The sequence below is a fragment of the Cibotium barometz genome, chromosome 2 (genome assembly GCF_041138505.1).
Source record: "Cibotium barometz isolate CiBa-2024 chromosome 2, ASM4113850v1, whole genome shotgun sequence".
NCBI classification, from domain to species: domain Eukaryota; kingdom Viridiplantae; phylum Streptophyta; class Polypodiopsida; order Cyatheales; family Cibotiaceae; genus Cibotium; species Cibotium barometz.
In genome coordinates, this window is record NC_141047.1 from 4,132,916 (window position 1) to 4,149,419 (window position 16,504).

A 16,504-nucleotide genomic window follows, 5' to 3' on the forward strand; every position below is an offset into this window, starting at 1 on the left:
TATGAGTGCTTGTCCAATTTGAAGATTTGGACGTGACTTCATTACGCATCCTTTTGGTGAGTCCATCATTATTCTTTGATGTAGAATATAAGTCACAACAGCTGTTACCTAAAATGGGTTAACAAATAAATGCTCTCTCTTGCTCTAGAAGAAACATTCGACATAGAGCCACCACTTAATGCATGAATGATAAGGGATTCAAACTTGTGGGTCTTTTTCTTTTATATATAGAGAAGGAAGCCTTCCTCTAGAACCCTTATGAGCCTCTAGCTCACTCTAAGACAAACATTACATGGCAAAAAATAAAATAACATTTCTCATTCATATCATCATTACAACATCCATATTTATGCACAAGACATATTCATCATCAAATTGCTAATAAAATATCAAATTTCTGTGCACAGTATGGTGCAGAAGATTTTATTCTCCACTAATGATCCCAATGCCGTTTGATAAATATATTTCAACAAAACCCAGACCACCACTTTGACTCGAATAGCATTGATCGAACAAAGAAAAAGGCGCTCCCAAATCAGCTCGATCCACCAACCACCTTCAAGCTCCAATAGGATCCAGAGATTCCTATCCATATATATATATATATAAAGCATTTAGAAACAACATTAGAAAAGTAAATGGCATATTTGGGTGAAACTAACAGCAATGGAGCTCATGAAGGGCTGATACTTATGTTGAAAGTAACTTACTTTAGTTCCCCAATCAATTAAAATCATGTGAACCATAGCCATATCAGGATCAAGAACCTACTGTTGCAGAAAAATGTGCTTTGTATAACGAAGGTGAAGGTCCTTTTGTTTGTGTAGATGATGGCATTATCTTGACTTGCGACACCTATTTTTTCACAAAACCCGCCAACCCATCACATAATTAAGCACTCTGCATGTGTAGACTATGAATGCCATGCACTAAAGTCTAAAGCGTTGTCTCCTTGTGAATAGACACAAGCTATCATAGTAATTGCTATAGCAAGAAAACACAGTATGAAAAATAAAGAGTATGTCCCTCGTCTCCCAGCATATGCACTCTTAAGGAGAGATTTGCCAGACATTGCCGCCATGAGTGTATAAACTTCCCGTAGCTCCACCCACAGGAAGTTACCTATTCTCTCTCTCTCTCTCTCTCTCTCTCTCTCTCTCTCTCTCGTGCGCGCGCATTATGTGCAAGCAGACTCAGAGATTCCCCATACTACCTACAAACAACCTGGTCAATCTCCTCTAGTGTGGAATGCAGCAATTACCTGAACAAACTTTACCGATCGATTTCATGAAGTTTACTCTCTCAGGGGGGAAGACAATGTTAGTAAGACACCCAACACTACACTGAGCATTAGGCATGCCCTGAACCTAAGCTGAGCAATGGAAGATGTGGAAAGTGCAGCAGGCCACCAACCTGCCCACTCTTGAATAGCGAGAAACAACCACCAATGGTACCTAGATGACACTATGCCCATGGACACATGTCGATGTCCTTTCCATGGTAGCTACATAATGAGCACCAAGAAAGACAAAATTGTAGACCAATACTACCATGATCATACAAGACACGTCTCAGGAACCGCCTTCCCATTGCAGATAGCTGGATCCTCAATGCATTCACCCCTTTACTGAATTAGAGCTGAACATAGCAACAGATGCATCTATGACTTAAGAAATATGGCTGGAAAGAGGGTACAAATTTTATTCCCCTGATCCTTCCGATTTGACCATTAAACACAACCTATTAAGTGAACATGTTCTTAGATTAACCATGAATACAGCAGTGAAGGTCTGACCCTTCCCTGGAAAAGTGAGAATTAATCTACGAAAAAAAATAGGAGAGAGGATTGCTTATAGGCAGGAATCACAGATGAAGATGCAGAATCAGACATGAATTTCTCCGATCAAACAGCAGACATGCTTGCAGATGCAGCTAGCTCATCCAACAGTTCCTTCTGCTCCAGCGCAGCACAAGCCTTCAAAACAGAAGCACATAAGATGAAAAACTGACATCCTGCTTTTCCAGCTCTGGTGCAATCCAAAAAATTCTTTAGTTGATATGCTTAAAGCATCTTTTCACCTGAACTGCTCCTTCCATGTCTCCATTCAAAAAAGATGCAAGATCATAGTTTTGCTTCGTGCGATGATCTGTTACTCGGTTGTCCTACAATCCCCATTCCAGACAATTTCAGAACAATAAATAAAGTTTAAATCTAAAAAGTACAAGATAGAATTCATGAGAAGACAGATGATTGTTTGCTAGTACCCAACCATACCTTGTAATTGTAAGTTCGAATTTTCTCTGATCTAGCCCCTGTTCCCACCTAAGAGAAACAAAATATATACAAATGATAATATAGTTTGGCCAAAAGTTGAAATATAGCAATTCTTCATAACTTCATAAAAAAGAGAAGTTTATTCATGATGGAATAACAAAGAGACTTTGTTGAGCATAGCCATACAACCAACCCTTCTCATGAACGGTGATGGTGGTCCCATGTCCGCCAACACAGCTGGGCATGGGAAAACAGCCCTTTTCACTGCTTAATATTTCTTCCAAAGAAAACGCAACACAAACCATAGAAGTGGCGGGAATAAATACTCACCTCCCCAACCATCACTCCAACTAGAACACTGACATATTTAGTGTAAATGACGTAGCATGGCAGATTGAAACCAATATGACTGAGCTTGGATCTATCAGTTTTGATGACGATGAGCAAGGCATGACAAGGAGATGGCAACCCTCAGGGTAAAAAGAGACAAAGCCAAGGACACCGGACAAAAAGGCCAATCGTGCAGCAACAACCATAGCATACCAGAACACTCAGCTCATAGTGAGCTACAGTAAAGGAGGCCAACAAAGTGCTCGATAAGCTTAGCCCACCAACTTTATGATGAAGACACGGAGATGTGGGAGCACAAAGAAGAGGCCCAGGCACTCAGAATAGCAATGATCCAAGTGAGCGGCACAGTTGGTAGAAGCATAGCCCTCCAGCCTTGAGAACTAAAAACCACGCAAACTCAATGTCCTCATGGTTGTTCGGGTTCAATCAAACCTTAACTCATTACCCATAGTATCCTGTACACTTGCCCAAACATTAACCCCACTATGTAAAAATCTAATCTCTTGCAATTTTATATTTTTGCTATCTTGATACTATACACTTCTCCACCCTTTTGTCGTGTGTTCCTAACACCACCCACCCCACGCTAGCCATGCACTTTTTCCCCACAGCCTTGAGCTCAACCTTCTCCACCCAACCGACCTCTACTCCCTACTGACACATCCCCTCATCCTAAACTTTGTGAACTGGTGCTTCGTTCTTCAAAATTCCACAGATTTTAAAGATCTTGGATGACTTCATCAAGCTTGCACCTTTGATGCAAATGAGATTCTTAGTAGATATGGAGCTTGAGGCTAGAGAAGCACCTGTCAACCCACTTTTGGTATCAACATATTGTCACTAATGTTCTACATCAAAGATCAAAGACGACACACCAAAAGGATGTATAATCAAGCTATTGTGCAACGGTGTCCATATCTAAAATTTGGACGGGCAACCATAATGGTCCGACCAAATAGTTATAGTGATTCCCACTCCAAGAGCACGTGGCAGAGAGCCAGGATAAATTCCCTTATGTACTTCATGGATGTATTATGAGATTAAGCATTGAATAAGCAATTGTAACCATTTGGCCGTCCAAGTGGCTCTCCCCTATTTCATGTCAAAGTACGACAGGCAAGAGAGGTTCATGTCGCCCGTACTGAGGCCATGACTTGTATCACCTGCAGGAGGCCTAGCCTCCTGTCACCCGTAGGGCTCTTGTTCGCCGCCCCAGTGGTGGTGTACTATGCAATATCCATCTTTGCGCTGTTATCTTGGGCATATATGTTGCATTGTTGTTAGTCCATAGTTAAGTGTTGACGAGTTTGTTGTTCACAAGACGGTGCCTAGGAACATTCACACCTAACAGGTGGTACAACAACCACAGGCAATTTACAAGCCATGGGAACCAAGCTGTCTAGTAAGGTTAGAGTCCTACTCTCAAGGAGTGCACAAGTTGTGGTTGGAAAAAGTTACTATTTGGGTTTTTGCCAGTATTGCTAGTATATTGTCCCACCCACCTTGACAACAACTCTTATTGGTCAATTCTTCTAGCTCCTCTTATGGATTCACAAATCAATGATTTGCTAAGGTATGATGTTGACATGATGTCGACCACGATGGAACAAAAGGCTCTTTTGGCCAATGTGTCCTCCCATTTGGATAAAGTGAAATGCAGCCCTCGAGTGCCAATCCAAGGGGTTCACACCAAGGTGTGCGCACGCACACACACACACACACACACACACACACACACACACACATATATATATATATATATATATATATATATATATATATATATATATATATATATATATATATATATATATATATATATATATATATATATGTGTATATGTATCTATAGTAGGATTCGCTTTTGCATTGAGAACATTAGTGACTAGAGAATCCACATAATGAGCTACATTCTCTTGGGTCTATGTCCAATTACGAGTTCTATACAAAGGCACCTTGAAAGTGTTTTTCGGGGCAACAAAACCATCCTAATCCATTGTGCTTTTCCCTTTAGACTTGCCAAATAGCACAGCTTTACTGGTGGAAGCTTGTTAATAAACTACGGGCAATGAGCTATTGGAGCTATGCCGGCACAAGGAGGCGCTTCTACGCAGTAGTGGACCCATGAACAGAGGACCAGTACAAAGACATTTGACCGACTATTTCAATATTACTTTGCAGGTCACCGCTCAACCCCAGACTCCCTTAGCATCTATATTGAGGGCCGCCTCTGGAGGAGTGACACATGATCGGGCGCTACAGCTTAGTGGAGCTAGACATCCAAAGGCCCAAAGGACCCAGCATGAGATCTCGTCTGCACTAGAGGATACGGCTGATCGTAGCCAGGCACCAACAGAGGTCTACGAGGCACTTTACCTCGGATGAGATTGGCCTCATGTTACGGTGTCCCATGCGAGAGTTTCACTCTCATGACTCTCTCTCTCTCTCTCTCTCTCTCTCTCTCTCTCTCTCTCCTCGGAGCATATAGTGTCATTAGAGAGAGATACACCACCATCTTCAGTGGACATCCCTCACTCCGCCACATCATGGAGTCCGCAGACCAGCACAGATTTGGCCAGTTCTTGCTAGAGACAGAGAGACACTGCTACGGACTCATACCACAAGGAGAGGTGGGCGACAGCTCCAGCTCACTGATTTCTTCTAGAGATCTATCCCAGTGCCTATCCTGACACAGGAGGGGGTTACACTTCAGTGCGCTGCGGACCTCCGAGCCAGACGGAGACCGAGAGCACCAGGCTACCAGACTCCGAGACTACATCAGAGGGAGATCACAGAGATACGGGCTCGACATCAGCACCATATCCAAGAGCGGCTAGCTCACTTACACTCACACCCGGAGATCATGCTCCGAGGCATTTTTGCCTCCCCATCGCCTATGTATCACATATTACACCCCCATTATGATACTATTTGGAGCTAGACAGATCTGCATTGCATTCTTGTATACCCTACGCATATAGGTTGCATACTGAGCCTCTAGCAGTAGTGCTCCATCCATCACACCCCCCCACTAGCTCAGTACTTTCATACTTTATTTCATGTTCATTTTGTCCTTTTTTTTCTAGACATCCAAAAGACATTGACAGTTGTACATTGATTTGTACCCCTCTTTATATTATCTTTCTTGTTGCACAGACAGCTTGTATCGAGCCTTTGATTGTAACTTTTGTCTTATAGTTCATTATGGCCTTTTGAAGACGTTAACATGACATTTCATTTCTTGCTTGCTCCTTGAAGGTTCTCTTACATGGTGGAGCTTGTCCATGAACAAATTACAGGTTTCTAGCCCCGGGTTGACCTTATCTTCTACACTTTCATGGATTTCTACATGGCGTGGGTTTTGAGTAATTCTGTCGCAAACAATTCTTTCCAAAGATGAAACCTTAATTCTGCAATAACTCTAATTTTAAAAAAGCCTAATTCAGTAGACACCCTAATTTGTAGAAAAAGTTATTGTATCCGAAAATGGTATGCAATATTCTTTCATCGTTACTTCGGCCTTACGCTAGAAGGTGACTGTAAATGGCAAATGATTCTCAGATGGGAGTTTCTTGTGTTAGTTAAGCCTACTCTACCTCCTTGTTCTTGGCCATTAAGGTCTCTTATGTCTCGGCCTAGCACACACTTGAATGTGTATAAATGCGTCAGAAGCATAACTACCTGTGGCTAGATATAGAGGATTGGGGAGTGAGGTCTTTCGCGATTGAAGTTGTGGATTCAACCTTTACAACGACACGACATGTTTGAATTTTTTTTCATATGCATGATGTCGTTAGAAATCTGGCAAGCATTTCCCATGGAGCTTGTATGTAAAATTACTTGATATCACAAATGGGGGGTTATCCCTTTCTGGCCCTATTGCACTTTCATTTCAATTTTCAGCATCGCTATCTTGTTTTGTGTTGTGTCAACTCACTTTGTTTACAAGCAGTGTGTGTCAAGATAGTACTCAACCCTGACCAAGCGAAATTAAATTTTCCCTCCCTTGTTCCTTTAGCATGCAAACTTTGCCGAGCGAGAGACAACATTTGTGGTGCTGGTCATGCTCTGCACGTTTGTATTGCAAATTGTTGAAATCTCAGGAAAAACGAAGGATGTTTTAACTTTTGGCCCTTCATTGGCCAGATTCTGTGTCTGGATCAGCAGAGCCCATGCTATGTTTAGGCAACCTATATCAGAAACAGAATGCCCAAGGGAATGTAGAAATGATGTTGGGCTGGTCAGGACCAGATTTGGGCCTTGTTTAGCTGCATTTGGGTGCTGGACGGGTGTGGAAAAGGTGGCAGACATTTTGGGCAGCCAGACTGGCAGCAGGCCGACCAGCAGATGACTAGCACTCTAGGTGACCGATGGGGCTATATGTAGCATGAAACCGGCCTTCACAAATTTGACGGGCGGTGAAACAAACACTCGCACACAAAACACTTTAACACCTTTGAGGACTTGGAAAAGGAAAACAAACAGGGGGAGCTAGAGTGCTCCTGCAAACATTACACGGACACCGATTGGCCCCAAATCGCAGTGGCGCCCCTTCATGGTTAGTTAGTACGAAAGGTACGGTACGGTACGGTACGATAAAATACGGTACTAATTGGTACCTTAAAATTTTTTGAGGTACGGTACGATATTAGTACGTTTTTTTTTATAAAAATACTTCCTAAACTTAAAAATTGTAGACAAGAAGTTACAAAATAGTAGAACCATGAACATAATGTCATCATGCCATTAGAGTACAAAATTGCTACAAAAGGATAGGCCAAAAACTCATGGCATGGGCGACCGCCAACATGCGTACATACATGATACTACATACTACAATACATCATCGATGGGCTAGAAGGAGATAGATGCCCAATGCCTAGAGAGCTATAACATATCAAAAGTCTACATCATCACCAACATCTGCATGATCATCAACATGATCACTACTAGAGTGTCCATCAAGAGAGTTCTCTGAAGAGGACTCTTCGAAGGTGGACGAGACACTCTGGGGATCATTCTCGCTAAGTAGGTTGCCATCATTATCAAACAAGGGCTCTCTAGGCAGTGGGGTATCATCATGAGGGGGCAATGGAATATCATCATGAAGGCGGGGATTGGAGCTCGAGGATCCCCGCCTCACATATGTGCGAAGGCCACCCTTTGCCGATGCCGAAGGCGGAGGCCTATGAACTCCAACTGCTCGGGCCCCCGTCCATGCTGACTCCTGGTGCTGCGAGTATCTGCTGCCACAAGCTCACTATAGAGCTCCATGAAGATTGCCTCGTCCTCCTCATCAGGCAATATGATCGCTTGCCTAATATGGCAATGGCAAGTGCACACGCTGACAAACAGCTCCCTATAGGCTGCAAATGGCGATGAATGGCTCTCTAGAAGACTGAAATTGCTCCACGCAACAGCAACAACAACAACAACGACGACGACGACGACCAAAAAAAAAAAATCGTACGGTATCGTACGAATCCGTACGGTACCGTACCGTACAGCAAGTACGTACGATTTCAGTCGTACGACGTACGGAACTAAGCCTGCGCCCCTTGCAGTATTTCTTTACTCGATCAAATTTGAGTACAAAGTACAACTTGTAGAATCCTCCACCAATAGGATCCCTTATAGTTTCACCCAGGACTTCCACATGAGTGCTTAGCAAGCCTTACCCCATGTCTTCTTCGTCAAGAGCCATTCACAAAGCCTTAACCCTTGATCTCTGTCTTCAAAAAGCCTTCAAGCTAAGTGTTCGAAAACCTCGTACACACTCAAGGCTCAAGACTCGCTAGCCGGCACCACTCATGGCGACCTCGCTCTCTTTCAATTCTACCTTGGTTGTGTCCCATGATCCAAGTCCTACCACTTGCCAGCCAAGACACTTTTCATAGCACCCTTGCTCTTTTCTTTAGGAGATGAAACCGGCTTTCAAAACAACTTCCATCACAGCCTTCCCATGAAGTATTTTCTGAACCAAACACTGTAGCAATCCAGACAAACAGATTTTTGTCTCCATAAAGGCTCACGCAGTAGCCCTCTGTGCGTCTTACCATGAAAGGACCCTGTAGTCTGCCTCTTAGCCACATCTCGCCTTCTCAGTCACAGTCCCGAGAGCATAGATCCAGAGAGCGCCGAGCAGCCTCTCAAGCTCACAAAGCCCGGTTCACGCAACTCTAGCACAAAGTAGATGAAGGCACAAGCGAAAGGGGGAGCGAAAGTGATGATGACGATTCCGGCCTGTTCTACGCTGCTGCAGAAAACTGCCCACCTGGCTGCGTCCATACAGGCAACCGCCACCAACACGTGGCCTTCGCCTGACTGCTTTCGCACGTGCTTCCACGTTCGCCAGCACCTGGCTGTTACGCTGCTTTGCGCCCATCCCTTGCACCGCCTTCCCAAACCTGTGGGCATGGCCTTCTTGGACTTGCTTTTTGGCAACTGGCTGCTGCCGTGCATCCCCACCTACGATGCCTTGCCTTGCCTACAGTGGTGCCTCACTTGCCGTGCGCCAGCGACCAGCCAACCAAAGAGAAGAAGAAGCGCCATACACCACCCACGAATCTGCAAACATGATCGCCAAGGTGATGCGCCACACCATACCACCCGACCACCACCCTTCGCTTTTATAACCAGAGACGCGATTCCGCATGCTTTCTCCAAAAAGCCAAAAGCAAAAAAAAAAACGTAAACTTCCAAAAATAATAAAGTTTTATCATCAAAGGTTTTAAAACCTTATAAACTAAAAATCCCTTTTCGTCCCTTTCACACTTGGGCTAGCCACATACGGGTTTCCTTTTCATATCCAAACTGATGCCGATCACACTGTCCATCCCGTGCCTGTGCCCACCTGCTTGTTTATCCAAAGAAAAACACAGGGTCGTAACATAGCACACCCCCTTTTCACTTCATGATCAATCTTTCTTCCTCCATCACCAGCAGTCGAGCTGCTTTCAGGAGCTTTTAAGCGTTTGTTGAACGGCAAATAGCAACAGATGTATAACCAGTGTTTAGTGGAATGGCAGTGTTCTTCATCAACTTAGGAGTTATCTACGTTTGGCAATATTTTGGATAGCTTTTCAACTGTAGTTTGTGCTTCGTACATGGAGTTTGTACTCTCAGAACTAATACAGAGATTAGCTAGTAGGATATTGGGACACCTTGTGTTTGTGTGCTTAACTTTCCTGCTTCCACAATCAATCTGTTTAACACTCGCATGTAGCCCGTCAGTCTTACATTGCATATTCTAGCAAATTCATTGTTGCAAACTTCTCATTCCTCCCTCCCTCCATGCTAAAGCTATCCTATGATGATGTCCATGTGGATCAAGGGGTTTCCTGAATCTTTCTAAGCTTGGATGCCTCCATAGTTGTCAAGTATGATACCGTACAATTCGTAGGATACGATACCGTACCGGAGAATACAATATGATATAAATTTTTTCTTATCATACGATAAAATACGGTGTTTTAGAAAAATACTTATAAACTTAGGTGTTTCCATTTCGCGATATGGAGTATTTTATAAAGGAGGGAAGCATCATAGTACAAAGGAAGCTCAAACAGCCATAGACATGCAAAAACAAGACCATTACCCCCGAAATTTATTTTTTTTTTGGAAAAAAAAAATTTAAAAAAACTTTGGAAAAGTCTATGCGGCATCGTACCGTATGGTATTCCGTACGATATGGTGTCGTACGCCGTATGGAAACCGATATGGATGCCTCATGGATTTTTTTGGTGCATTTCTTGTAGATGTAGTCTTCCCGGAGCTAACGCAAGGAAAAGGGTTTATATAGCATAGTTCTAAACCATGGCAACTTTCAAATTTTCTGTAATCTGGTTGGTGAAAACATAGGTAAGTTTTGATCTGGCTGGCCAATGGGTTGTATCTATCTCTATCATTGTGCAATTTGAGTTTTGAAGATCCTACTTCTTGAGAGAGTTCCTTTGTATAGACCCTCTATGATCCCTCTTGCTTTTGTTAGTTTCCATCTCTCAGATGGATTCACAGATACCAAGACTCCCTCGACCTAGACATTTGACCACTAGAGCTCCACGTTTGATGCTGAAAGGTACCCATCCACCCGACCAATGGGTCTTATAGGTTAGCAAAACACCAATACAACATTCAAGAGGGTTACATCGGTGTGCAGGACTAGCACAACTAACATGTGGAGGACGTGCACAACTGACCTGACAAAACTATGATGGCACACTAGCTGACATGCCCCTGGAGAAGCGCTCACAACGGGGCAGGTGTCCGACCATAGGGTCTTGCACTTCTCCTGTAAAGTAACATCCACCGCATCCAAGTGCAGGATGTATGTGACAAACCTATGCAATTGCAATTGAAGCACATGTTATTAAGCTGCCCTGCAATGACTGCCTCGGAAGATTCTGTTTGTACCTTTTGCTTCTTAGACAATGGTGCCAACAGGCCAAATCTTAGTGTTCAAGCCTAAATTTCTTGCACTCATGTTGCCACCTCTTCTTCTAACAGGTGTATTTCTTGCACTCATGTTGCCACCTCTTCTTCTAACAGGTGTTAGATATAGATAACAAATAAGCACTCTTGTGTATTTTGGATCCAACTATGTCATCATAAGTTTTGGCAAAAAGCAAAGCACTTTTGAAGGTTGTATTACTATGGTTTTATGATCTTAATGGAGTCCATGGTCAAACTTTAAACACCAAATCTGCTAGGATATGTCGGAAAATGGAGGAAACAACTCCCTCAAATCATAGACATGCATGTCGAAGATTTTACCCTTTACAGAAAGATCACAAAACTAAGTTCATTTTGCATAGTCATCCCACTCAATAATAGCTAGAGCTTTTAGCCACTCAACCAAATAAATACAACACTGACTACTTGTTGGATCAACAATCAATTGGAAAGCTGAAAGTGGGCTTTCTACTTATCAAACCGAGCCTGGACAATCTTTGGCATCTAGCATATCCACGCCTATTTAAAAGGCCCATTCTAATGCAATTATATGTGCATCTAGCCAATGAGGAGGTAGCTCAAGTGGTGAGATGTTTCTCTTGGGACCGGGAGGTCCTGGGTTCAAACCCCCACTAGGCACTCCCTCATCAGCGGCATCGCCTATGGGCACAAAGAAGCACCTACGGGCAACGAGCAAATAGTAACTATGGGAGGATCTTGAGCCTAAGGCCAGTCCGGGAAAAAAAAATGTGTGCATCTTCTGAGTTTATAGCATTGCCATAATCATAATAAGAATTCAAAATGATTGTTGTTCATGAAGATTTTTCTCTTCTGTGATCCACCCAAGCTCCTCTAATTTTCTTCTAAAGTGACCCATAAGTCACTTTAGAAGAGATTTAGAGGAACGAGTTGCGCTATGGTCCAAGCAGCGAAACACTCTTTTCCTCATCAGCAGGTCATGAGCAGGCAGAGACCTGGAGGCCCCTCACCCCATCATCTTCATCATCATTGTTGTTGAGCTTCAGCCTTGCTCATGGCAGAATGTGGCTAAATTGCCCAACATAAGATACTTTATTATTCTCAAGCACCAAAATGACTTTCTGGGAGTACAATTGACAACTCACCCAGTTTTGTCAAGTTTTGGGCTGGGGAAAACAACCTTATCCCACAAGAAAACAGCATTTGAAGAAACATGTGCTAAATTCGTGTTAAGTACAAAGATTCAAATAAAACTAGCTAGCACTTTCATAGTCATCTCAAAACAAAATATCTAACAGCAAGAAAGATTTTGCCACTTAAGAGCAACCTTTGCATCATGACTTACCATGCCACATACCTATATATCTAGACCCATAACAATGTGATGTCCCTTGAATGAGACTCATTGGAGTACATGATAATTTTTTTGAACCTTTCCTAGCCTTAATAAGAAAAGACTCTTTCGTCAATGGGATCAAATGTGATGTAAATTCCATGACAAAAGCCAGAATTTGAAAAACAAATGACGCAGTCACGTACATCACAGCAAATGTTTGGATGCAGCAAAAATACCTGGGATTTTCGTCTCGAGCTTGTTGATTCTTGTTGTTCCCTCAATTTAATTTCATAGCTGATATCAAAAGCCCAAACAGAGGACTGCAGCATTAGCTCCTCAAAAGGAAGTATGAGACCTAAAAAAGAAAATACGAGAACAACACAACAGGATTCTTATCTTGAATTCTTTTTAAAAAAACGCCACCTATTATCATACAATGTTCTTGTAGGCCCTATTCTGACCGTAAGGACAGCTTCCCAGGCCTGGGTATTGACAGGATACACCACCCTGGCCCGCTTGGAGATGCAGAGCTTTCAGGCTCATCTCCAGGAACCCAGTACTAAGAGCTGGAACTTTGCACCTTAGTGAAATTGGAACATACATCGCTTCTTTTAGGGGTCCAGATTTGGGGGAGGAGGATTGGAGGAGGATCGAGAGGTAGGAGGTGATGATGCTTTCTTGCATAATCAAGAAAAAACCTTGGGTGCCACACGAGATCAAACTCTCTGAGTTTGGAGCAGCTTCACTTGTCTTAGATGCCCTCTGACAGACTCAGCTTTATACAACACTAGACAGAGACCGCCCCCCAAGATTGGCACTAGAGCTCTCCCGATAGCTTGTGCAACAAGGACAGAGCAAATCATGGAACCTCAACATCACTAGATGGTGCCTCACATGATCTTTAGATAGATCGACTTCCTCCCTTAGACTACAAATTGAAGTCCCCCTTTTTGGATCTCTACCAGCAAGAGATCTCTACCAGCAAGAGATCAACCAAATCATCAACCAAATCATCCGTCTAGATTTCATTCAGCTGCATGCAAGTCGGACTTGGCTGATCCCATCACAGCTCCCTACAAAGCTTTAGTTCTACAGAGAGCATTTCTTGAGATTTAAGGAGGACAATTTCACTAAGAAACCCAGATATGTCTAGGCATATGGCTCATGCCATAAGGACTGTCATTGGTGAGTTGAATGTATCGTCCCATAATCTCCAGATTGAGACATGGAAATAGGAAGGCTGTTGTGTACCTGATCTTGACCCTACGGCGAGGCGACCTAATCTAGGAGCTAGGGGGCCCAGGGATTAGGGAAAAGCAAGCAACTATAAGGGTTAAGGCTTATAAGTTATAATCCCATAAGAATAGTATTTCTTGGCAAAAGCTTTATAAGTGAGGATTTTGTGATAAGTGGGTCCAGGGTTATAGTGGTATGTAGTACAATAGTCAGAACCACGACCATGGGTGTAACCCACTCCTGCAAATCCATAGATAAGGCAGGCATACAGTCTACCCATGGCTCCTTAGGGTAGGTCCTCACAGTATGGGATGCCAAGGCTGACTGGTGTGAATCTGTATGGATAAGACCCTTGACCCCTATGCTAAGAGGTGATCTGATGTACTGGAACTAGGTCTGGGTGGTGAGCTTGAGCTTGTGAAACCTAATTTGGACTAATGAAGCTTTTCTATGATGTTTAGGGGATTTTGGAGAGGGTTTGGTCATGACAAACTCCCCACAATTGGGATCATAGCAACCGTAAACCAACAAAAGGCACAAGCTGAAGCATGGAGCAAGAATTCTATAAGTTTTCCAATCCACTTTTCTGGGGTTTATGCAGGATATAGTAATCCTCTAAATCTATCGCTTTTAGGTGGATGCATGCTCCAGATCAGTGATGTTAATGTTGTGCATGCCTAAGAGTAGTGTGGATTGCGTAGGAGGAGAAGATAACAGATGTGTATATGCGTATATGCTGCTTTTTGGGGCTGATGCTTTTGCAAGGTGTGTGCCGGCATAACTAGGCATGCGTGCTAGTCATACAGAGGGTTGTGATGATACTCCTCATACATCTGATGCCGTAAAACAGCCAGCAGGCCCTATATGGTACACACGCAGCACATGTTTTGATAGTTGACCCCTACAGCACATATTCATGAAGTCGACCAGCTCTCTGGCACTAGTAGGAGCAGTCGGCCAGCCTCAATTCTCTTTTACATGCTGTCCAACAACAGCCCTATGCTCTCTACAGGAGAAGTCGACTTACTCTTTTTGGCTGCCCTAACTTGTTCAACACACCATGCTCCTAGAAAAGCAACTCGTGTACTTTACAAACTCGTGGGCTTTTGGTCCAGTGACCGGCTGCCCAACACTCATAATTGGTCCCTGTTCATTAACAAAGGCCAGCCCAATGTGAACTCTCTTATAATTTAAAAGTTTGTTCGCCCAAACTTTAACGAGTATGAACCTGCAACCATAGACTTCAGCAAAGGAAATAATAATTAAATAAGGTTGAGTGTGCACACTTACCACCTGCAAAACACATACAAATAACCGCCTTAGTCCCAAACAAGTGTGCACACACGCGTCCACGAGGTGTCCAGGTGTCCCCAATGCCCGTGGACATTCATGGGCAAAATACCAAGCAATGTCCAAGCAAACAAAACAAGTCACACATGCAAGTGCATTTCACAGGCAAATGCTTGTGGGTGATGATTTGGATTAAATCCCCCAACTTGCCATCTTGTACTCCAAAACAGTCACGAGTCACGACCATGGGCACCACCCATGCTGGATCCAAATACTGTACTCACTAGAGCAACTGCCCTTGCATGAATCTAGTTAACTCACTAGGGTCACCAACCCTTCCACAAGTTCACATACTCACTAAACACAGTCACCAACTCTTTTATGAGTTTACACACTCACTAAGGTCACCAACTCTTTTAGGAGTTTACACACTCACTAAGGTCACCAACCCTTGCATGAGTGCATAAACATAAATTCAATAATCATAGTCACCATCTATTCTTGCTGACTTAGAGTCGCCAACTCTAATCACTCATTAGAGTCACCAACTCTTGTATGACTCAATCCATCATGCTCTAGGAAATCCTTCCACATGTCACAGTTATCTCGAGGATTGTGACAGCCCCGTCCGCTTCTAATCAATTGTCTGCAAACTGAAAAGCGTCCATATATGAAGTCAGGAGATCCGAGTACTCCTTAAAATATTCTTCATTAATCCACTTCGCATCAAGTGCTACGTAGTTTTTGAATTTAACCAAATATCTACAAACAAGCTTGCCAAGAGATGCTTTTCGTTCTTTGTGAAAGATAATCTACTCACGCTACATGATTTCTTCCAATTCATCAATCTCAGGTTGGTCCTCCGATACCAATTCCATGCATTAGAACCAACATATGGTTTCAAAGACTGACATGAAAAGCATTATGTATCCGCCAAAGATTCGGTAACACCAATCGAAAAGCTACCTCATTGATCTTCTCCATGATCTGAAATGGTTTATAATACTTGTAAAATAGCTTGGGGTACATTTTCTCTTTGCATGTCTTCTTATAGAGGTGAGCTTTTTGGAATTTCAATAAAACCCAATCACCCCCCTTAAATTGCAATTGTTTGCGAGGCTTATCTCTAGCGTTTTTATGCCTTTCTTGGGATCTCTGTATGGCTGTCCTGACCTGTGAAAGGCAATATCGAGATCTCTAACATACTCATCTGCTGCAAATATTTCATTCTTTGTGCATAGGATAGGAGGCAAAACAACTTTTCCATAAACAATTTCAAAGGGTGCCTTTCACGTACAAGTATACACCGTAATGTTGTAGCAAACTCAACAAGTGGTGAATTGTCACATGCACTCTGCACTCAGTGCATGGTGACACGATGGCTCATCATCAGAAGTGCAACATTTGCACAGTTTTAGAACCCAACAGGATGATATTTGTCGTACGCCGTGACCCCATTGTACATCCTCAGTCCAGGATAAGTCAGGCACGAGCTATTCCTCAGCCTTAGTGTGTCAGTCAGTCAGTCAAGTCCCTTAACCCACTTGGAGAGAATCACTCATGCATGTAGAGTCAGTAGAAGCCTT

General features: G+C 43.1%; 1 protein-coding gene across 4 annotated transcripts in view; it reads right to left on the reverse strand.

Moving 5' to 3' along the window:
- Nucleotides 1-293: 293 nt before the first annotated feature.
- Nucleotides 294-16,504, reverse strand: part of APG3 (Peptide chain release factor 1) — a 44,986-nt gene continuing 28,775 nt past the window's right edge. For 2 of the 4 annotated variants that reach the window (XR_015267979.1, XR_015267984.1), the window contains 6 exons: nt 12,629-12,686; nt 2,276-2,323; nt 2,080-2,163; nt 1,890-1,975; nt 772-855; nt 294-585 (listed from right to left, as the gene is read on the reverse strand). Coding sequence is in view for 1 of the 4 variants with exons in the window: in XM_086812924.1 (XP_086669050.1) it covers nt 1,904-1,975; nt 2,080-2,163; nt 2,276-2,323; nt 12,629-12,686 (262 nt within the window). In the remaining 3 variants the exon portion in view is untranslated. Of the gene's footprint in view, nt 586-710; nt 856-1,743; nt 1,976-2,079; nt 2,164-2,275; nt 2,324-12,628; nt 12,687-16,504 lie in introns of those variants that run through there. The other 2 variants (XR_015267980.1, XM_086812924.1) reach the window with 2 other exon arrangements.